This window comes from Rhinatrema bivittatum, chromosome 3, assembly GCF_901001135.1.
Source record: "Rhinatrema bivittatum chromosome 3, aRhiBiv1.1, whole genome shotgun sequence".
Lineage (NCBI taxonomy): Eukaryota > Metazoa > Chordata > Amphibia > Gymnophiona > Rhinatrematidae > Rhinatrema > Rhinatrema bivittatum.
The window spans coordinates 265,382,205-265,406,982 of NC_042617.1; the positions used below are offsets into that span (position 1 = coordinate 265,382,205).

Consider the following 24,778-nt stretch of genomic DNA (forward strand, 5'->3'; position numbering starts at 1 on the left):
CTTCTCTGTACCTCCATCGCAATTATATCTTTTTTGAGATGAGGCGACCAGAATTGTACACAGTATTCAAGGTGGGGTCTCACCATGGAGCGATACAGAGGCATTATGACATTTTCCGTTTTATTCACCATTCCCTTCCTAATAATTCCCAACATTCTATTTGCTTTTTTGACTGCCGCAGCACAGTGAACCGATTTCAATGTGTTATCCAATATGACGCCTAGATCTCTTTCTTGGGTGGTAGCACCTAATATGGAACCTAACATTGTGTAACTATAGCATGGGTTATTTTTCCTTATATGCATCACCTTGCACTTAACCACATTAAATTTTATCTGCCATTTCGATGCCCAATTTTCCGGTCTTACAAGGTCTTCCTGCAATTTATCACAATCTGCTTGTGATTTAACTACTCTGAACAACTTTGTATCAACTGCAAATTTAATTACCTCACTCGTATTTCTTTCCAGATCATTTATAAATATATTGAAAAGTAAGGGTCCCAGTACAGATCCCTGAAGCACTCCACTGCCCACTCCCTTCCATTGAGAAAATTGTCCATTTAATCCTACTCTCTGTTTCCTGTCTTTTAGCCAGTTTGTAATCCACGAAAGGACATCACCACCTATTCCATGACTTTTTACTTTTCCTAGAAGCCTCTCATGAGGAACTTTGTGAAATGCCTTCTGAAAATCCAAGTATACTACATCTACCGGTTCACCTTTATCCACATGTTTATTAACTCCTTCAAAAAAGTGAAGCAGATTTGTGAGGCAAGACTTGCGTTGGGTAAAGCCATGCTGACTTTGTTCCATTAAAACATGTCTTTCTATATGTTCTGTGATTTTGATGTTTAGAACACTTTCCACTATTTTTCCTGGCACTGAAGTCAGGCTAACCAGTCAGTAGTTTCCCAGATCGCCCCTGGAGCCCTTTTTAAATATTGGGGTTACATTAGCTATCCTCCAGTCTTCAGGTACAATGGATGATTTTAATGATAGGTTATAAATTTTTACTATAGGTCTGAAATTTCATTTTTAGTTCCTTCAGAACCCTGGGGTGTATACCATCCGGTCCAAGTGATTTACTACTCTTCAGTTTATCAATCAGGCCTCCCACATCTTCTAGGTTCACCGTAATTTGGTTCAGTCCATCTGAATCATTACCCATGAAAACCTTCTCTGGAACGGGTATCTCCCCAACATACTCTTTAGTAAACACCAAAGCAAAGAAATAATTTAATCTTTCCGCGATGGCCTTATTTTCTCTAGTGCTCCTTTAACCCTTTGATCATCTAACGGTCCAACTGACTCCCTCACAGGCTTTCTGCTTTGGATATATTTTAAAAAGTGCGTACTCTTTTTTTTAAAATTACAGTCAGGAGGAAGGGTGCCTAGTTTTGCAGCACCTAGATTTGTCTGGCCATGTTAGGTAGTAGCATTGAAAATACGCCACCCACCAAACTTTCTCCCTAATGATTTAACCCTCCCCCAGGCACACACAGAATTTGGCTGCTAATTGTAGCTGCCTACTAAAACTTAGAGGGATAAATTTAACTGCTTAGCCCAATAAGATTTCAAAGGCTTTGATCTAGCTGGTCGAATCCTTACTTAGAGAGCTAGATCTCTTGGAAATTTGTCCCCAAATGTCATGCACTAAGGGCTTGTAATATAACAAATATTCAAAAGTGAGTATAATAGCATTGCTAACATTTGAGGACATATACATTACCTTACCATTTGCACTTCCACTTAACATCGCTCACTGACATTAAGGCGTAATTTGTTGTATAGAGAAGTTATTAGAACCTCACAGATAATATTCAGCTACTGGCCAACTTGCAAAGTTACCCCTAGATTTACCAAAATGCTGTATTTATAGCTGAAATAGTGTCCGTGATAAAAAACAAAATGGGCGTGGTTGGGAAAATTTCCAAACTACTGCATCACATAGGCAATTTACACAACATTATGAAATACAGCAACACATGCTGCCTTGCGTTATTTAACACATCATGCCATGGGGGGGGGGGGGCGTGAAGAGAGAGAGAGAGAGAGAACCTCTGTAGAGAAATCAATATGTCACTCTGTATTTATACCACTGAAAGAGGGGGCACTTTTAATTTGGTTTGGGGGGTGGGGGAGGTAGTTTTACATACACAGTCAGAGGTACGAACAGCAAAGTTGACATCACTGAAGATTTTCTGCTGTTTTAATCAATGAAAGGTACAAGAGGAGTTGATTTGTACAATGCACTGTCTACCTAGCTTGTTGTACTCTCTACCTAGCTTGTTTGAAACTAGGTAGAAAGTGCATTGTACATATCAACTCCTCTTGTACCTTTCATCGATTAAAACAACTGAAAATCTTTAGTGATGTCAACTTTGCTGTTCGTACCTCTGACTGTGTATGGAAACCCCCCCCCCCCCCCCCCAAATGTAACCCATTCCCCAAACACCACACCAAGATAAAATTCCCCTCCTACAGTGGTATAAATAGTGACATATTCATTTCTCTACAGAGGTACTCTCTCTCTCTCGCAAGTGCAATAAAATCCTTTTCCCTGCTAATGCGGGCACAACACACACAGAAAAAAGATGTAGTTATTTCTGGCATTAAAAACCTAGTTGCTGTGTGTTACTCTATCGCATTCCATGTTAGGAGCTGCTCATTACTATTAACTCCTTCCATTTGTATAGCAAATGTCACATTTGCATAATAACACATGGTGCGCTATTTAACGTGCGTATTATGGCGTTATCGCCTGTGTTATGGCCTTAATGCTAGTGTTAAGGCCCTAACGCGAATTGATAAATGACCCTGTTAGCCAGATAAAGTTATCCAGCAAACTTTGGTGGGATATACAGAAGCCAGAGCCACACCATTGAATAAACCCTACTATTAGGGATATAAAGAAGCTAAATTTTTCTTTGGGGTGTTCATTTGATTCATAGGTCACCTCGCTATATTTTCTTTGTAATAAACAAAAAACAAATTTTGATTATCCATTCCATTTATTATTTATTTTCCATTGAATTAAATGGGGGCAGCAATCCTTAGGCCCCATTGACTTCACTTTAAAAAAAAAAAAATAGACAAGACTGGGGCCTAGCCTAGAGCCCAGGCCTAAGGCTGAGTCCCAAAACTGAGGCCTAGGCCTATTGCCGGAGTCTGACCTGAGGCCAGATCCCATTGCTGAGTCCCAGGACAAGGACTAGGCCTGATGCCTAGGCCTGGCCCAAGGCCAGAATTCATCAACAAGGCCTAGGCCCAGTCCAAAAACCAGGTCACATTGGCAAGGCCTGGCCCAAGGCTAGGCCCCATCACAAAGACCCAGGCCTAGGACTGATGCCCGGGCCCATCCTAAGGCTGGGTTCTATTGCTGAGGTCACAACTCTATGTGTGGGGGCCCATCTGAGACTGGGGCCCATTCTGAGGCCTGTTCATTAGCCTAAATCTGAGGCTGAGTCCCATTGATGATGCCCAGGTCTAGGCTCAGATCTGATACTGGGGCCCTGCCCAGGCTGAGTCTTGTCACTAAGGCCTATACCCAGACCCAAGATCAGATCCCACCAAGGCACAGGCTTAGGCCCAGGTCTGATCCCAGGGACCCAGCCAAGCCTGGATCCATTGCTGAGGCCCAGGCTTAGGCCCAAATTCAAGATCCAGTTGAGGCCAGATGTCTTTACCAAGCCCAGAGCCTAGGTCCAGACCATACATCAGGACCCATCACCCAGGCCCAGAGCTAGGCCCAGTCCCAATGCCAGGGCTTGAGTAAGGCTGGGTACATCGCTGAGGCTCAGGGCTAGGCTCAGGCCAGATACTGGGGCTAGCTAAAGACAGGTCCTATTGCCAAGGCCCAGCCTCACCATTGGGACCCAGTGCTAACCAGGCCTGGGTGCTACACCTGAACCTCAGCCATAGGATCTGACCTTGGGCCAGACCCCAGCATCAGGTCTAGTCCTAGGCCTCGGCAATGAGACCCAGCTTCAGTCTTGCTGGAGGCCCTTTTTTTTTTAATTTACAAAAATGATAATACCTGAAAAGTTTTGGATATATTTAGCAGGTTATTTTTGATTAATTTCATTCAGTAAAACTTAAAAAAAGAACTTTACTGCAGATCTGCCTTCTCTTAAGCCTTTTGTTCATGGTAAGACATTGGACATTCTCCTTAGAATCTATTTGGGACTCTTTTGTGACTTTAAATTCTAATATAACAGCTCACTTGAATCATTTAGTTCAACAAGTTACCCATGTTGGAAACCAAGTTCAGTCTTTGAAAGAGGAGAATGTGAAGATGAAAAATGAAATTGATAATGTGACTGAGTTACATCAATTACTTATGAAAGAAAACCAGATTTTAACTAACAAGATAGAAAATTTTGAAAGCGAAATCCATGGAAGGAACTTATGCGTTATTAATTTTCCAAACGTTCCCTATACTTCGGCAAAAGATATGTGGAGGAAATATATGATAGAAATATTAAAGCTACCTGAACATGCAATTCCACCAACTGCGAAGATTTATTATTTACCACCTTTTAAGAAAAAAATCTGAAGAGGGGCAAAATATGCATTCCATAACTCTGGTGATTTCTGATAATTTAACTATATCTGCGGTTCTAGAGGCTTCTGATAGTGAAATTGCTCAACCAGCATCTTTGTTTCCTTCCTTCTAGGGATTGGACTCTTAAGATGTTTTTTAGACCTCGTTCAGAGCTTTTTCTTAATTTTAAAGTACGAGTTTTCCCTGGACTTGGCTAAGAATACACAAAAAAAGAGAAAACAATTTCTCTTAATGAGACCTAAAGTTTTGCAATCGGGTGCTCTCTTTATTTTGAAATATCCATGCAAATGTCTTATAAAATATATTGAAGTTTCTTATATTTTCTTTCATCCATCTCAGTTATCTAATTTTCATGTTGACAAAGTTAAATGTGGGAAAGTTACCTTCAAATGCTAACTGACCTCCTAATAGTTGGGAATGCGTGTCCTTTCTATAGATTTAATACACCTTAAGCTAGTTTTTTCCTTATTTGTAATTTCTCTGGAATTGTGCTTGGATCCTCAAATTGAGGACTTGGATATTTTTTGGCATTATTAATGCTTTCTTTTCCTATCTTGATAGTTTCTGGCCTGTATAGGTTATTTCCTTTTTTTTTCCTATGCATTTGTTTGCCAATTGTTTTCTTACTCAAAGTTTGCTTGAATGTATTCTGAAATGCAATAAATTAAAACAAAAAAAAAAAAAATGTTTTAAATGGCATCATTTGTTATGTTTTACCCATTCATTTGAATAAATGAACATACCTACCAACTATCTGGAGGGCCAATACAGTACAGTGTGCTTCGACGGAGCGCACTGTTAACCTGCCACTGGACGTGCGTTTTCCCTTACCCCTTATTCAGAAAGGGGAGGAAAACACGCGTCCAACCCGCCAAACCTAATAGCGCCCTCAACATGCAAATGCATGTTGAGGGCCCTATTAGGTATTCGTGCGTGATTCAGAAAGTAAAATATGCAGCCAAGCTGCACATTTTACTTTCAGAAATTAGCACCTATCCAAAGGTGGACGCTAATTTCTTCCGGCACCGGGAAAGTGCACAGAAAAGCAGTAAAAACTGCTTTTCTGTGCACCCTCCGATTTAATATCATGGCGATATTAAGTCAGAGGTCCCGAAAAGTAAAAAAAGTAAAATAAAATAAAAATGAAGTCAGCCGGCGGCTGTCGGGTCGAAAACCGGACACTCAATTTTGCCGGCGTCCGGTTTCCGAGCCCATGGCTGTCAGCATGCTCGAGAATTGACGCCGGCAAAATTGAGCATCGGCTGTCAAACCTGCTGACAGCCGCCGCTCCTTTTGCCCGTTTCTACTGCCGGGCCTCATTTAAATACTGTATCGCATGCACAGGCGAGTGGCCTGTGTGCGCGCCGGGAGGGTTCGCCCGCTCTCCCACGGACTTTACTGAATCGGCCCGAAAGTTAGCTGGATAAGTTTATCTACATTACTTTAGAACTATTCACAGCATGACCAGAGTTAGCTCGACAAATTATCTGGCTAACTCTCAGTACAGGAATTAGACAGAGAACTTATCTGGCTAACTTAATTCTAACCTGGAATTCCCCCAGAATGCCCCTGTGATATCTAGCTAAATTTTAGCTGGATAATGAGTTATCTGGCTAAACTGTGGCCGGATAAATGGCAAAAATATTCAAAAGTCAGCATTTAGCCGGATAATTAACAAGTTATCCGGCTAAATGCTACTGAATATGGAACCCCCTTGGGTTTTTTTGTGCATTAAGGGGTCGATTTTAAAAGGAGAGCGAGCACGTCCATTTGTGCGTGATTCCCAGCGTGCACACATGGATGCACTGATTCTGTAGCATGCGCGCACACGTTATAAAATCTCATGGCTGCGTGCGCACGTGCAGTGAATTTTGTAAACTATGCATGGCGACACAATCGGGCCTCCCCCAGTTCCCTCCCAGTCCACTTCAATTAAGGAGCGGACTGGGAGGGTACTTTCTTATCCCTAACCCTACCCTTCCTCCCTCTTCCCTTCTCCTCCCCAACCCCTAACCTAACACTAACTATCCCCATTTTTTTTTGTTTTTTTTACTTACTTTCACGTGCCAGCCGGCTGCCAGCGTGCACTTCCCCGGGACAGCAGTTAATGGTGCTGTCCTGGCCCACCCCTTCTGACAGGCCCACACTTGTGCGCATTACGGGCATGGCTGGACCTGTAGTAAAATGAGCTCAGCACATACAATGCCCGGCCACACGCGTAAACCCCGAAGTTTACGTGTGTGGGCCTTTGAAAATTTACCTGTTAAAGGTTTCCCTACAAGGGCAGTCACCATCTTAGAAGCACTGGATCTTCATTGGCTTATCAAATTCAAATTTTCTCTAGAAAGTATCCAAAACATAGAAACCTATTGCACAGAAGTTGCAGGTCAATATCAGCTGTTCCTCATTCATTTTGTTTTACAAGGCATTTATTTGGGTCATAGTTTAATTGTGTTTTTTTCCTCTGTGAGTACTCCTGAATCAGGTACATATATTGCTTGGTGGTTATCCAGCACACCTCTTACCATATTTCTTGAGCATTCTTCCATTTTTTTGTTATTTTCATTTTTTCTACCCTTGTCAGTGTGATTTTTGTATCATATGCAAACAAGCACATTTTACCCTCAAGTGCTTATGCAGTATTGGTAATGAAAATATTAAAGAGAACTCACCCTAGCACTGAGCTTTAAGTACCCAGCTGGTCACTTTATCTTCACCAGAATGAGCCCCATTGACCAGCATTCTTGTAGTTCTGTTGCTCAGACAATTCTTTACCAATTTAAAACTTTGACCTACTTCCAAATGGCTAGTTTGATTCCTAGTTGTCTATGTGGAACAGTATCAAAAGCCTTATTGTTGTCCAGATTGGCAACATTCACTGCACCTTTCTGATCCAAACCTTTTGTTGCCTTGTTAAAGAATTCAATCAGGCTTGTGTGACAGGATCTTCCTTTTCGGAGGCCTATAATCCATTTGCTTCAAAGTGCTGCACTATCTTTTTTTTGTTTATTACTAGGGATGGGCATTCGGGAGAAATGAAATAGGAAATTAGATAAAATTTCCTATTTTTCATTTTGTTATCAAATGGAAATGATTGAAAATCTGACACAATTTTGAAAACTAAATTGATTCATTGGGCATAGGCACAGGCCGAAAGCCAGGGCTTCACCTATGGAATAGGCCGGGACAAAGCAAGGGCCTCGGCCTAGGCCAGGGTATGACATTGGGGCCTGAGCCTAGGCCCAGGCTTCGGCCCTATCACAAACCTCGGCCTAGGCCTGAGCACAATGCCAGGATCTCAGCTGAGACCCAGGCCTATCGCCGAGGCCTTGCCAAGACCCCAAAAATGTAAAAAAAACTTACCTGCTTTGGAGATCCAGTGTCGCAATCCAGGCCCAGGCCCAATGCCTGGACTTTGACCCAACGCTAGGACCCAGTCCTAAGGCCAGATCCTAATGCCTGAGCCTGAACCTAGGCCGTGGCCTGGACACAGACCTGACACTGTGACCTGGTAAGAAGACCAGGTCTCAATGCCATGCCCTGGAGGCTGGGGTCTCAACAATGGGGCCTTGGCTTAAGCTGGAGCCAGTGCTCAGGCCCTGTGCAACAACTCAACTCTGAGGCTGGGTCCCGATGCAGAGGCATTAGCCCAGGCCCAGCTCTTTGCCGCAACCTGGTCTGGAGATCAGGTCCTGACACCAGGGCCTCAGCCCAGACACAGGCCTGATGCTGCGACCCAGTCCAGAGGCCAGGTCCCAACGCTGGGGCCTCAGCCCGGACCAATGCTGTAATCCGACCTGGAAGCCTTGGCTCAGACCCAGTCCTGAAACCACAAACCAACCCAGAGACCAGGTCCCAATGCCTCGGCCTAGGCTGGCACCCAGGCCAAACGCTACAACCTGACAAGGAGGCCAGGTCCTGATGCCGGGGCCTCGGCCCAGACCCAGGCCTAGGCCTGATACCGTGATTCGATCCGGAGACATGGGAGCTCCTCTTCTTCATCATCTTCTTTCTTTTGTGCTTGAATGCCAAATGACGCTTTCCGCTGTGGTTACGTCAGTTAATTAACTCTGCAAAAATATAATTTGAGAAATCACAAAAATATTTTTTTGATATCACACAACCACTTGAACATTATGAGACAAATACATTGCGCAATAATAATGGCAGCAACCCAAAGATGGCAATACAATTCAAGGTTTACTCCAGGGCACTTCTGAAACCTATGTCCACTGAGCATTGAAGCTACCTTGGAAAGAAAATTTAGGATGAATGCTGCCACCTACTGACAAAAAATGGTTAAAACATTCCTCACAAAATTCCAGCATCAAACAGGATTTTTCTTTAGCTAAGAAAAATAATATACAACCAAAACTATTCTATAATACATCACCACTTTAGATCTTGTGAGGCAATCCAAATTCAGATTTCACTAAATCATTTGTAACCTCCATTCTGTGATCTGATATTCCATTATTTTACATGGAGAGGAGTGTAAAAAAATTATTTCATAGAGCTTCACTTAAGGGATTAGACAGTAAGCATTTTTCTTCACCAAAACTTCCACTAGTCACACAGGGGTAGATTTTTAAAGGAGCGCGCGTCCCACATGTACGCCCAATTTTATAACATGCACCTTGTGCGCTCCTAGCTGCGCTGCCTTCCTCCGTTCCCTTCCTCCTAACCCAACCTTCCCCCCCCCCCCCCAGCCCTACTCTAACCCCCCTTGACTCTTGTCTTACCTTTTGCGCCAGCCTGCCGCAATCCTCCGACACAGCAGCAATGGCCGCTAAGTTGGAGGCCTCTGGCCCCGCCCCAGCTCCGCCCCCAGACGTCCCTTTTGTAAAGCCCTGGGACTTAAATGTGTCCCGGGGCTTTACGTGCATTGCCGGGCCTTTTTAAAAACATAGGCCCAGCACGCGTAACCCTTTTAAAATCCAGCCCACAGGGAATTAGCCAACAATCATTATGGGGTAGATTTTAAAAAGGAGCGTGTGGGCAATTGTGCACCACGCACGCGCCGAGCCTGCCCTGAGCCACATTGCCTTCTCCCATTCCCTCCCAGGCCGCTCCAAAATCGGAGCAGCCTAGGAGGGAACTTCCCTATCCCCCCCCCCCACCTTCCCTTCCCCCCTACCTTTTCTTTCTTTTTGTTTCTAAACTTACTTCAGCCGCTGTGCCTGGCCCCACCCCCTCCCCGCCCCTTTTTGCAAGCCCCGGGTCTTATACGCGTCCCGGGGCTTTACGCGCGTAGCCGGGCCTTTTTAAATAGGCTTGGCGCGCGTAACCTTTTTAAAATCCGGCCCTATACCTTTAGAAAAATTCCCCATCTACACCAGGATCATCAGTTTATATATTCTTTTTGAACTAATCTTCAGAGTGGAGAACATGCACTCCCAAAATTCTCTATTAGAGTGATTACCACATTGTACCATGTGGAGAAAGTAACATTTGTCGATTACCAGTGGCTAACCGCACAAACCTTTTAAGCTGTTCAGATTGCAAAAACTAGCCCTCCTCATTCTGTCCTTCAGATCCTAGCTGGATGCTGAATGGAAAAAAATCAAACTAATGGAAGAGGGTGACATCTTTTCCTAGACATTTCTTCTTGAAAATAAATCTTAAGTGTTAGAACGCTTCAATAAAATAAAATATCATAGAATTAAAAAGGAAGAGATTTTTGGAACAATTTTATATATTTTTATAACATTTTTTTCAAACATTTTATGATTTTCCATTTTGGAAAATTATCTTTTTCTGCAATATTGAAAGTCACATCAAAATATACGTAATCACCATCAAGTGCCTAATTTGGTATTAAAAACTCATCTTAAGGTATGTAAGACAAATTATTACTGTTCATTTCCTTCAAAGAGTTTCTTTTCTTCTAGCTCTCCTGATAAGCAGGTCATCAGCTTCAGGGACTGATACCCCATAATTCCAATTATAGTCCAAAAACAAATCTGATCAACCAAGCTACCAATAGGCCTCAACTCCCAGGGGATGATATCTCAGCAATTGCAATGAAAACATAACTCTCACAAAGAAAAAATGTCCTCTTGTGGTCTTTCTTGTATTTTGGAAAAGGTAACAAATACAGTCTCAAGCAATCAAGTTTTCTTCTATTTTATTTTATTTGATATTAGAAACATTAATATATTTTAAGTATTATTTTATGATTTGCTCTTTTGTTTGTATACGATGTAAACCGTCGTGATGTGTTTCACGAATGACGGTATACAAAAAAACCTTAAATAAATAAATAAATTTAGAACAGCCAGTGCTCCTAGGGCACGTTACAAGCTAGGTTAAAAATCTGAATACTGTTCCTCCCAGAATAATTATTGTGATGAAGTATCTTCTTGATCTCCAATCTAGTTCTGTGGTCACCACAGCATGCTCTCTGATGTTGTCTATTTAGCCTACTGTTTATCAGTAGGCTTCACTAAAGAATGATCCTGAGGAAATGACTTGTAAGCTAAATCATTAATGATCCTGTGTTAATTTCATGCTCTACCCATGCCTTTTGCCACAGTTCAAGCTTGCACATCATGGGTAACAGCACATAGGGATTAAGTAATTCCTCAGTTCATACGCCATCCTCCTTACTTACTATACCCTCATCCCAAGGTCAGCTTCTTCATTCTCAAGTAGTCCAGCTCAATCTAAGGTTCTGTGAAGGAGTGCACAGGAAGCAGGCTCATAATACTTTAAAATCCATCTTAAAACATACCTCGGCAGGGAATCCTGGTCCCAGGGCATTTCCCTTGGAAGAGGGAGGTTATGCCTGTCGGTCGCAGATGGCTGTGACCTCTTATGCTCACTTCTTTTTTCCCTGCTCCATCAAGTCTGGGAAGAATGGTGGTCTCTGTCTGTACACACCAACCTCTCCGGCGTACCCGGGACAGCGTGGGCGCTGCCGGTCACCATATTGACCCAGAATTACCTAAGCGCGCACGTGCGTGCACAAGGGCCTTATTTGAATACATCAAGGCGGGAACCTCAGGGGCGTCCCCACCTGATATCGTCTACCCATCAGCGTATTTAAGCGAACCTGCCCTTTCCATCATTAAGTTAGCAAGGCGTTCCATATTGCTGTATTCTGCTCATCTTGGACTTGTTGCAGCCTTGGCTATTGGATGCTCTGAGTTCCCGCTCCTCTGGGGCTTCCCTGCGTTCTCGGCTATCTGCTCCTAGGAGGGCCTTCCTGCCTGTCTGCTGCTGAATCTGCTTCTCAGATCTTACCTTGCTCCAGGATTCATCTACTGTGAGTACCTTCTGACACCTTCATTTCTGATTATACTGAGGACTCGATGTTGTGTACCCCGAGTCTTGGGCCACTACCACCTTTCTTCAGTAAAGAGCTTGCATCATCCCTGCTCTACAGTATTCTGGATCTCGGCATCGCTACCAACATCTACTGTACAGACTTCCACGGTGTACCCCGCCCCGCGGGCCACTAGCGGAGCTGTATGCTGAGGTGCCTACGTTCATCAGAGGGGATCCATGGCATACCCCGCCCCGCAGGCCACTAGCGGATCTTCTCCACAGTGCTCATTCTGGGCAATTTTCATTGCTCGGAACTGTACTACCATATTGCTAATAATGTGGACATTCCTTTTCTCTCCATTATTAATAAAGTCTCCTCCTTTAGCTGTGTGCCACGCCACTGAGACTACGCCTGCTGACGATAAGGCTCACAGGGTTCCTCCCTGTGGGCGGAGTCATCGCTCATCTCAGCCCAGGGGTTCACATCTTTCTTTAAACATAACATGGGATAACTAGCCAGCCCAGGAGGGAACAGGAGAGGAGCAAGAAGCTCAGATTATGCTAAGACTACCTACATTTAACCTTTGCTGTGAGTTCTCTTTACCAGACTGCTGCGGTGAGCAACCTGTTTGCTTTCCATTGTATAAATAATAAAAAGTTTGTGAAGAAATGTCCAGAGCCTAGTCTAATCTTTTTTCCAGTAAATCCCCAAGCTGTGGTTCGCTCCCACAGCTTTACAAGTTCCGTCAACAATTCATCAGGTTGGAGTCTCCCTCCTCCAGGATATAGTGCTGCCTGCTGTGGACTGGGTGTCTACTACTGATCATCCTGGTGAATCACAGATGTGGTGGTCTCCCCCCACTAAGGTGCTCATGGCCAATACCACAAAATCCAGCATGGTTGGGAAAACTGTTTCATTTATCCATTTTTAGAACCCTGATACATCCACTGGAAAATGACACAAACTCAGTGCCAGTTGAGCTTTGGTCTTTTATTGTTGAAGTGCGGTGGTTCAAACGTTGTTGTTCCCTTCTTCTCCCAGCCTATAGTAAATAGGTACTATTTTAAGAGCATGCCATCTATTATTGTCCCTAGTTCTGGGTCTTATGTTAACTGCCTCTTGCTTGATTCATAATTTTTTTAGTTTGGGCAGTTAGTGCTGATACCTTCCTTCTCTGCTATGTTCTACTCATACTATTAAAATTATTATATATCAGTTTGTCTGGGGTTCACTGTGTTATAGCGGGCTAGTTACCTATTTCTTGTGGACAAGATCATTATGGCCCAGTGGGTTTCATGTAAGTTTCCCCAATTCCTGACTACTGCTATTTATATCCTATTCCTATTCCTTTTCATTCTTCATTACAGACTTAATCTGTAACCATTGCATGATAATATGCTTAAAGTGGGATTATTGAAGTCATTAAATATGGCCTTTAAAAGGGCAGCACCTCTTATACAATGTGTGTAAAATATTAGAATTAAGCAGGCCCTGGTTTCATAAAGATCTGCCAATTCTTTAAAGACAGGTCCAACACTCAGAGTGGAAATGGAGAAAAAAACAAAACTCCATATAATTTTCAGTGCTGCAAAAGCAATATTGATCATTATCAGCAGGAAATCAAATGGGCCATGAGATTATCTCTCTGATCAGCTTTGTTTAGCTGAAAATCGACCCAAGAAATTATACCATCTTGTCACTAAATTTGCTGATGAGGTTGTCGATATGTTTTCTAGTTCTTCACATTTAACAGCAGAACAATTTGCCTCATTTTTTAAGATAAAGTATTACGAATTTGTAAAAACTTCAGTAAGTCTTCTTCCATGAACCATACTACTTATATCTTAGATTCAGAAGATGCCCCAAACTCATACTCTAATTTATCCAGTTTATCATATAATTCTCTTATAAGTAAATTTATTTCCTCCCTATGGTGCACCCAGATATGCAAAAAGTTCTTCAGTCCTTGAACACCAGTATATTTCCTCTGGACCCAATATCATCAAAGAGTATACAAACCATAACTGGGGCTTTCTAAATATATTTTATCTTTTGCTAACACTAGTTTAGTTGAAGGCTAATCCCTCAGTTACTGAGACAAGTAATAATTCAACTGTTTTAAAAAAAAAAAAAAAAAAAGACCTGCTTTGGATCCAGCCAACATTGATCATTATGGACTAGTGTCAAATCTTCCATTAATTAATAAGGCTATTGAAAAACTAAGCATAAACAGTTATATAAACTCTTTTCTCAAAATAATGCATTCTACCCGAGATAATCAAGCTCTGCCCGAATTACAGTACTGAATCAGCTATGGCTGTATTATTTAATGAAATGAAATTTAGACCTATTACATCAAATTTGTAACTTATCATTAAAATCATTTGTTGTACCTGAAGACTGGAAGGTGGCCACTGTAACCCCGATATTTAAACAGAGCTCTAGGGGTGATCCGGGAAACTATAAACTGGTGAGCCTGACCAGTGTGGGAAAAATCGTTGAAACTGTTGTAAAGAATAAAATCGCAAAACATTTAGATAGTCATGGTTTAATGGAACACAGCCAGCATAGATTTACCCAATGGAAGTCTTGCCTCACAAATCTACATTTTTTTGAATAAACATGTGGACAGAGGTGAACAGGTAGATGTGATGTATTTGGATTTTCAGGAGTTTGATAACGTCCCCCATGAGAGGCTTCTAAGAAAATTAAAAAGTCATGGGATAGGAGGCGATGTCCTTTTGTAGATTGCAAACTAGTTAAAAGACAGGAAACAGAGAGTAGGATTAAATGGTCAGTTTTCACAGAGGAAAAAGGTAAAGAGTGAAGTTTGTCAAGGATTTGTACTTGGACCAATGCTTTTTAATATATTTATAATCTGGAAAGGACTACGACAAGTGAGGTGATCAAATTTGCAGATGACACAAAATTATGCAGAGCATTTAAATCTCAAACAGATTGTGATAAATTGCAGGAGGACCTTGTGAGACTGGAAGATTGGGCTTCCAAATGATAGATGAAATTCAATGTGGACAAGTGAAAGGTGATGCATATAGCAAAAATATAGAAACATAGAGATGATGGCAGAAGAAGACCAAATGGCCCATCCAGTCTGCCCAGCAAGCTTTCACACTTATTTTTCTCATACTTATCTATTACTCTGACTGCTGAGGTCAGGGCCCTTATTGGTAACTTTTTGGTTCTAATTTCCTTCCACCCCGCCATTGATGTAGAGATCAGTGCTGGAGCTGTATCAAAGTGAAGTATCAAGCCTAATTGATTAGGGTTAGTAACCACCGCAATAAGCAAGCTACTCCCACACTTGTTTACCCAGCCTGTGCAATTTAGTCCTTTTGGTTGATGTCTGAATATAAATCCTCTTTTCTTCATTTCCCCCTGCTGTTGAAGCAATGAGTTGCGCTGTGTATGTATTCAAAGTGAAGTATCAGGCTTAATTGGTTCGGGGTAGTAACTGCCGTAACAAGCAAGCTACTCCCACGCTTATTCGTGAATGCAAATCTTTTTTTCCACATTTCCTCTTGCCGTTGAAGCATAGAGCAATGTTGGAGTTGCATTAACCGTGTGTATGTTTATTGAATAATGGTATTAATCACCAGGTAGTAGCAGTCATTCCCGCAAGCTACCCCCATGCCTCTTCTCTTCATTCACATCCTCTAGACTTTATGGATCCACAGTGTTTACCCTATGCCCCTTTGAAATCCTTCACAGTTTTGGTCTTCACCACTTCCTCCGGAAGGGCGTTCCAGGCATCCACCACCCTTTCCGTAAAAAGAAATACTTCCTGACATTGGTTCTGAGTCTTCTTCCCTGGAGTTTTAAATCGTGACCCCTGGTTCTGCTGATTTTTATCCAACGGAAAAGGTTTATCGTTCACTTTGGATCATTAAAAACTTTCAAATATCTGAAAGTCTGTATCATATCACCCCTGCTCCTCCTTTCCTCCAGGGTAGACATATTTAGATTCTTCAATCTCTCCTCATAGGTCATTCGAAGACCATCCACCTTTTTGGTCGCCCTTCCCTGGACCGCCTCTATTCTGTCCCTTCGGAGATACAGTCTCCAGAACTAAGCACAGTACTCCAGGTGAGGCCTCACCAAGGACCTGTACAAGGGGATAATCACTTCCCTTTTCTTACTCGATATTCCTCTCTCTATGCAGCCCAGCATTCTTCTGGCTTTAGCTATCACCTTGTCACATTGTTTTGCCATCTTCAGATCGTTAGACACTATCACCCCAAGGTCTCTCTCCTGCTCCATGCACATTAGTCCTTCACCCCCCCATCGAATACATTTCTTTTGGATTTCCACACCTCATATGCATGACTCTGCACTTCTTGGCATTGAATCTCAGCTGCCATATCTTCGACCAGTCTTCTAGCTTCCTTAAATCCCGTCTCATTCTCTCCACTCCTTCCGGCATGTCCACTCTGTTGCAGATCTTAGTATCATCTGCAAATAAACAAACTACCTTCTATCCCATCCGCAATGTCGCTCACAAAGGTATTGAACAGGACCGGTCCCAACACTGACCCTTGCAGCACTCCGCTCATCACTTCTCTCTCTTCCGAGTAAGTTCCATTTACCATCACACATTGTCTTCTGTCCTTCCACCAGTTTGCTATCCAGGCTACCACCTTGGCACTCACTCCAAAACTTCTCATTTTATTCACAAGTATCAAAAGCTGTGCGGGACTGTATCAAAAGCTTTGCTAAAATCCAAGTAAATGAATTCGAGCGCTCTTCCTCGATCCAATTCCTTAGTCACCCAATCAAAAAAGTCTATCAGATTTGTCTGAGAGGACCTTCCCTTGGTGAAACCATGCTGCCTCTAGTCCAGCAATTCTGCTGCTTGTAGATAGTTCACTATTCTTTCCTTTAGCAGCAACTCCAATACTTTTCCCACCACCGAGGTGAGGCTAACCGGCCTGTAGTTTCCAGCCTCCTCTCTGCTCCCACTCTTTTGAAGAGGGTCCACTGCCCCACCGCTCTTCTTCAATCACTCGGCACCACTCCTGTTTCCAGGGATCTATTGAACAGGTCATGCAGTGGAGCCACCAGCACATCTCTGAGCTCCCTAAGTATCCTGGGATGAACCTCATCAGGCCCCATGGCTTTGTCCACTTTCAGTTTTCCTAGCTCTTCCCATATGTTCTCTTTCGTAAACGGAGTTTCATCCATTCCACGCCCCTCCAGTTTCTTGTTAACTAGCGACGGTCCTTCTCCAGGGTCTTCTTTAGTGAACACCGAACTGAAGTATTTGTTTAATATTTCTGCTATTTCTTCATCTGCCTCCACCTATTGATCCTTTTCACCTTTCAAGTTCACAATACCACTTTGGACTTTTCTCCTTTCACTGATATATCAGAAAAATGTTTTGTCTCCTCACTTTACCTCTTTGGCAATCCTTTCTTCCGCTTGACTTTCGATTTCTTGATTACTTTCTTCGTCTCCCTCAGTTTTACCAGATATTCTTCCTTGTGATCCTCCCTTTGGAATCTTTTAGATTTCTTAAACGCTGTTCTTTTATATTTTATTTTTTCAGCCACCTCCTTTGTGAACCTGTTAGGTTTCATTTTTTTCTTGCTTTTCTTTACTTTTCTAACATATATATTAGTCACTTCAGTAATTGCTTCTTTTAGTTTGGCCCACTGTTGTTCCACATCTGTTGTTTTCTCCCAGCCTTTTCATTCTTCCTCCAGGTACTTCCCCATTTCAACAAAGTCTGTGTTTTTGAAACACAAAACCCTGGTCTTTGTCGACTTCTCCATATCATATTAGTGATATGAAACCATACTGTTTGAAGATCACTGGTGCTGAGGTGGGCTCTCACCTGGACATTAGAGACATTATCTCCATTAGTGAGCCTTAATCGAGTATAGCTCCCTCCCTCGTAGGCTCCATTACCATTTGTTTGAACAGAGCCACTTGCTGGGCATCCACTATCTCTCTACTACTGTTAGATTCCGCAGAAGGGGTTCTCCAGTTTACATCCGGTAGATTAAAATCTCCAACAATCACCACTTCTCCCTTCTTACTCATCTTTTGGATGTAGTTACACAATGTTAGGTTCTATCGTAGGAGTTACCACCCAGGAAAGAGATTTAGGCGTCATAGTGAATAATACATTGAAATCATCGGCTCAGTGTGTTGTGGCAGTCAAAAAAGCAAATGTAATGTTAGGAATTATTAGGAAGGGAATGGCAAATAAAACAGTGGATGTCATAATGCCTCCGTATTGCTCCATGGTGAGACCACGCCTTGATTGCTGTGTGCAGTTCTGGCCTCCACATCTCAAAAAAGATATAGTTGCACTGGAGAAAAAGCGGAGAAGGGTGACCAAAATGTTAAGGGGCATGGAAAGCTCCCCTATGAGGAAAGGCTAAAGAAATTAGGGCTGTTCAGTTTAGAGAAGAGCCAACTGAGGGGTGAGTACGATAGAAGTCTACAAAACATGAACAGGTTAATGTAAACCAGTTATTTTTACTCTCTCAGATAATAGGACTAGAATGCACTCCATGAAGTTAGCAAGTAGCATATTTAAGCTCTGGAATTCATTGCCAGAGGATGTAGTAATAGCAGTTAGTGTAACTGCATTTAAAAAGTTTTGGATAAGTTCCTAGAGAATAAACCCATAAACTGCTGTTGATCAATAAGGAATAGTAGCTTCAGATCTGTTTAATGTTTGGATACTTGCCAGGTACTTGTGACTTGGATTGGCCACTGTTGAAAACAGGATGCTGGGCTTGATGGACCCTTAGTCTGACCCAGTATGGCATATCTTATGTTCTTAAGGTCAGATACGGATAAGGAAGCACTAGGTGTTTTTATTGACAATGACTGCAGCTTTCAATTCTATTGATCATGTTCTTCTTATCCAATACCTCATTGAGCTTTGGATTGATGGAACACCTTTGGCCGGGCTCAAGTGTTTCCTAACTGATCATCAATGTTTTTACCATGTGACCTGGAAGAATGAAATCTCCAAGCCATGACTTTTGCAATGTGGGGTTCCACAGGGGTCCTTTTATTATTTAAGCATTTCTTAGCCCCATTGTCAACCTTGATTCAAGGCCTAGGCTATAGCTCTTTTCACTTTGCAGGTGATATCCAAGTAGTTGCCTATATTAACAATAATTATGATAAACAAGTTCAAGAATTCAATAAGGGACGGATTTTAAAAAGGTTACGCGCGCCGGACCTATTTTAAAAAGGCCCCGGCGACACGCGTAAAACCCCGAGAAGCGGGTAAGTCCCAGAGCTTTACAAAATGGGGCGGGGGCAGGGCCAGAGGCCTCCAACAGGGTGGCCATTACCACTGTGTCGGAGAAGGTAAGACAAAGGACAGGAGGGGTTAGAGTAGGGCTAAGGGGGGGAAGGTTAAGGGGAGGGAACGGGGGAAGGCAGCGCAGCTTGGCACGCGTAAGGTGCACAATTGTACACCCCCTTGCGCGCGCGCACATTTATTTATTTATTTATAATTTTTTTATATACCGACATTTGATCTGAGATATCACATCGGTTTACATTCAGGTACTGTAGGTATTTCCCTATCCCCAGAGGGCTTACAATCTAAGTTTGTACCTGAGGCGATGGAGGGTAAAGTGACTTGCCCATGGTCACAAGGAATGACAGCAGGACTCGAACGTTATAAAATCCAGCATACATGTGCGCGCGCCAAGTAGCGAGCGCACATGTAGGCCGCATGCGCTTCTTTTAAAATCTACCCCCACATGTTTAGATCAAATTGCTACATGGCTTTCAAATCATAAGTTAAAAATCTGTTGCTCTGTGGATCATTAGATATAACAAAATTTTAAATATTGTTCACAAATGGTTGGTATACGTATCCTTTGTAGTAATATTGTAATAGCATTAGGAGTTAAATTGGAGCTGGCCTTCAATATGACTAATTAGATTTCTCCTGCAATTGAAACATCTTTTTACTTTCTTCAATACATTTGTCGGCTAAAACATTTTTTAAATGAGTTTGATTTAAAAATTTTATTTCATACATTAGTGAAATGTAGGCTGAATTATTGTTTTATATTTGGGCTTTTCTATATATTCATTCAGATGACTACAAACTTTACAAAATATGGGATCCAAGTAGATTTTTCGCTTAAACATAAAGACCATGTGACTTCACTGTTAAAGAAACTACATTGTCTTCCAGTTCTATGTCGGATGAAATTTAAGATACTATGTTTAACTTTCAAGTTGACCCCTGCATAGGGGTCAACTTGAATATTTGTCAAATTTTCTAGTTTCTTATATTCCATCAAGGATGCCCTGCTCTTCTCAGTAAGGTTTTCTTAAGATACCTATTCTAGCGGAAATGCTTCCACGTATACTTTTACACAAACAACCCACGGTGTAATTATCAAAAAAGTCCTTTTACATGAATAAATGCTTTTGAATATTACCCTACCCCCATTTTGTTAAAATCAAAATGCATATGTGTAAGTGTTGCGTGAACCCAGCTCTGCCCCAGGAACTCCTTTCGTCAGTGTGTGTAAAATTACATGTGAAACCTGGTTACATGTGTATTTTTGTATGCACTGAGCCCAGGTCAGTTTTAGAACAGCCCTTTCCATGCATAAAACCAGGGTTTGTGTAAGTAAATGACTTTGAAAGTTAGTCCCTTAAAGATGTGTACACTGCCAAGTGAATATTCAACAGAGTTGCTAAAGTAAATGGAACATAATGTCATTGCATTTTTCAAAACCCCATTTATCCACGTTAAGAGCACTTAACATGGGAAAATGTATTGACAATTCAATGGCATATATTGTAGCAATTTTCAAAAGCCCACTTACATGGATAAAGTGCATTTACATCTAAAACCCAGTTTTAAGCATGTAAATCCCTTTGAAAATCGGAAAGAATAATTGAAGATATGTATTTTCCTTTGCATGTCTATACAATATAATTATTTCTGTAAAATTACTCTATTACACAAGAGATAGTACGACAAGTCTATTGTCTTCAAACGTTGAGTTTGGGAATTAGATAAGAGAGAGGTAGTATTGTACACATTGCAACAAAAGTCATACAATTTATAATTTCCATCTAATGTCGTCAAAAGGAATGAACTACCAGAAGGCTTTGGACATATACTGCCTTAAACATTGCTAAGGAACTGTCTGATCTTATCTCTTTTTGTGCATTGTTTCCCCCCAAAGTGAGTTAATCAGCACAGAAGGGGGGAGTACTTCAATGTTCATTTAATAAAAGGAAGTAATAAAGTTTAATTATGAGTTTGAGAAGAGCGTGTAAAGAGGAGTAATTTTCTGTAGATGTAATCAATAATTCATTGATTTGTCTTTTGCTAGAGGTAACATTTAAAATGAAGGAGAGTCAGTGGGGAGTTTTTCTCTGATACAACATGCCTAGATATATCATGCACTAATTTATCTTTTTTTTCCCTTGAATTTTGATTACCAGGCGACCAAAGTGTCTGCAGATGGTAAACAAACTGGAAAGGATGCTGAAAGGACCCATGAGAGGGCACAAGAGCTGCAGGAATTTGTCAAGGGCACTGTGCAAGCTGCAGAAGGTAGGAAGAAAAAAAAAATTATACAAGACGTGCGAGATATGCTATAAGTATTTATCAAATATTTAATTCTCAAAACAAAATAAAAAGATTTCATTCACTGACGAATGCCATGCAAGATTTTAAAAGCTGGAGAACCACAGACCAGTTTTCAATAAAATAATATGCTCTTGCTATTTGCTTGATAGATGGATTTGTCATCTGTGATGGGGAAGCAGTTGCTCATGTCCACGTTAATATTTTTTGCAATGTTCGGGGTAGCAATGATGCAGCTAAGCTTTCCAAAAAAAAAAAAAAAAGGTTTGGATTTAAACAGTATTGATACTTGATGCAAAAGGTTTTTCATACTGAGTCTCTTCTCTTTGGGGTTGAGATTCAGTAGCTACAAAGTGGCCAGAGATAACTGGGTAACTTCATCCAGATATTCAGTCATGCCTAAGCAGCTAAATGTGTGGCTGAATTTCCCGCTATATCTGACAGCATAAAATTCTTACAATCAGATATAGGCCAGCTATTTGTACAACTGCACTTATGAGGACAAATTTAGCCAGCTGGCACTGAATATCGCACTAACTGGCTACATTTAAAAGCCCCACCCTATGCAGTTCTCAACTGCCACCTTTTTTGTTTGGATAAATCTGTGCACACAAATTTTAGCTGGACATCAGGGGAGGGGAGATAGTTAATTAGTTAGATTTATGTGGTTAAAAGTCAATTTTGACCACGGAAATCTTTTAATTATAGACCTTTGGAAGCCGCAAGTACCTCTCTCTGAATTGCAAGGACATTTCAGAATTGGTGCTTAGCCATATCGGGGTTTTTTAGATTGTGAATCTATCAAATATGAAGAATCTATTTTGCTGCTGGCAGTTTTGCCAGGATCCTAAGTAAGAAATCAATGGAGAGAAATAAAACCAGTAATGTTTTTGACCCATATTTATCCATATAAGAGTTTCTTGGGATTGATATATATTAGATATCACTGCTTAACCCACAGTGCTCTAGCTGTAAGAAGTTAACAAAGGGAACTTAGCACGGTGGGTTGTAGGCACAGCCAGCCAGCTTGGGTTTAAATGTCTGGAGTGAAAGAGGTGGTGTGGACACAGAGAGAACTCATGTGACCAAAAAGAAGAGCTAGGGAGCACTGAAAACCCTACCAGTTTTGTCTTTCTTCCACTGCCCCCTCCTCCAAGTCTGTCTCACACACTCTCTCCTCCCTGCAACTTCTCCCCACCAGTCTCTCTCTTCCACCAGCAGTCATCTTCCATTCAAACGTCAATCAGACTCCTACCATTTCATCCTCATTCTGGCTATCTCCTCTTCCCAGCCATGAGGTTTCTTTCAACCTTTCAGCACTGGCTGCCTCACTGCCACTGCCTGCTCCTGGTGCTCTCCCTCCTCCTTCCCAACCCTGTGCCAAGGACTAATAGTGACTGTGGCAGCTGGTTTCCAGTACTGGCATCTTTTGAATGAGCTGTACAGCATAGACTGCTGCTGCTGCCTGCCTAGTGCAGTTCTCCCTCTTCCTTCCCAGCATTGCACAGGCCAGACAACTCTGATGATGCCTATTGTTACTGCTGCTACTCACCTCGGTTCTTATGCCCCCTCAGTCAGCTGTTGCCTCCCCCTGCATTTTATTTCCTGATCAGTCTTGTGTGGAACAATGACATGCTCCCTTATCCCATGTGTCATGGAGGGTCTCCGGTGACTGCAGATGCTGCAGGATAGGACGGGCTGATACTAGTAACTCTGCAGAGTAGGCTGCCTTAGCACCTATGCCTTCGGACCACATGGACCAATTCTTTCTGTCAAGTCACTACTGCTTATGTCCTGATTAACATTTTTGGAGACCGATATTGAAAGCTGGATAAGTAGCGACTTATCTGGCAAAGCGGCAGCCGCTGAATATCAGGCTATGTTCAGAGGTCACCACTTAGCCAGATAAGTTACTTATCTGGCTAAGTAGTTAGTCAGACATCTAGTGGGCAGGCAGTGGGCGGATCGGAGTGGCTCTACTTATCCAACTAACTTTGCTGGATAAGTTGCAATATTCAAACTTATCTGTTTAAGTTACTGGCTAAATTAGACCTGCCATAGAGTGGGTCTGACTTAGCTAGATAAAGCTTATCTAGACTTAGCCATGTTGCTGTATATCCCATGTAAGTTAACTGGAAAAGTTTAATCCAGCTAACTTGCCTAAACATTTTCGTTTCAATATTGATCTCTTAGCGCCCTTGGATGAGCAAAATTAGTGCTTCCTCCACCACCCCGTATATACTAGAAAATGTCTCTCCCCTGTCACCTGACCAGGTGCTAATGATTACACTATTACAAGCAGCAAGTGAGTCCCCCAATGGTCAGAGAATGCCATTGCATCAGAGAGGCTCACACCACATGTACACCTTGAGGATTGAGCTGAAATATGATTAATAGACCAGGGAAACTCAGCCCATTCGAGACAACTGGCATCAAAAGGAGGAGGGGGAAGAAGGACAAAGCTTCAAAATCTCTGGCGTACACAGTCTCTTGTGGCCTTTCCCTTTCCTGCTGGTGAGATAACTCTGAGTTATTGTGCAGCATGCAACATTGCACACCTTTGGTGTGATTTGTACAAACATGCAACCCAGCACTAGTGACTCTGTCTCCAGCAGGGTAGCCCGGCGATGGGAATCAGACCTGCTGGGCCACCACTCTCTCTTCCTCACTGCTTGGGAATTCAGACAGAATGTGAGAAGACAAAGCTGAAGAGGAAACCTGACTGAGCATAGAGCATGAGCGAGAGGAGCAGAAGGAGATCTTGATAGAGAAAAGTACACTTGCTGGCATGCTCTCTCATGTGTAGACTATAGGCGTGGGCCTTATGGTCTCCTGCCACCATGACTGCCACTACCCCCCCACATCCACACACACACCCCCTTAATCCAGTTTACAATGAAGAACAAGGGGAATGATTTTAAAATTTTTGTTAACAAGAAGAACTGTTCCATTTCCTCTGTGTTCTAGCCCTGCTAACTCATAGTTATATGGTGGAAGAAGAAATTAGGAGAGAGTGAGTTTTTGGTTTATTTTGAACTAATTTGCTTATGGATTTATATAAGGTACACTTAAAGTAACCCATAACTTTAGTCAAGTTACTACATTAACCCATTTAGATATATGGAAGTCAATATTTGAAGGCTTTGTCCTGCAAACCTTTTGAATTAGCTGGATAAAAACCCAATATTTTGAATATTTCTCCCTGCCAAGCAGATAAATTTTGTGCCACAACTCATTTCTCGCACAAGAAGAGGGGTGCTGAAGGGGATCCAGGGTCAAAGCTAAATTTTGGACAGTGCAGTAGATATTGAGCACTGTCCAGCTAAATGTAT

The 24,778-nt window shown here is 42.1% G+C and overlaps 1 protein-coding gene across 1 annotated transcript in view; it reads left to right on the plus strand.

Moving 5' to 3' along the window:
• Positions 1-24,778, plus strand: part of LAMA2 (laminin subunit alpha 2) — a 1,492,466-nt gene that overhangs the window by 1,157,462 nt on the left and 310,226 nt on the right. The window contains 1 exon segment of the mRNA XM_029596813.1: positions 21,302-21,413. Within this exon segment, the coding sequence (XP_029452673.1) occupies positions 21,302-21,413 (112 nt within the window).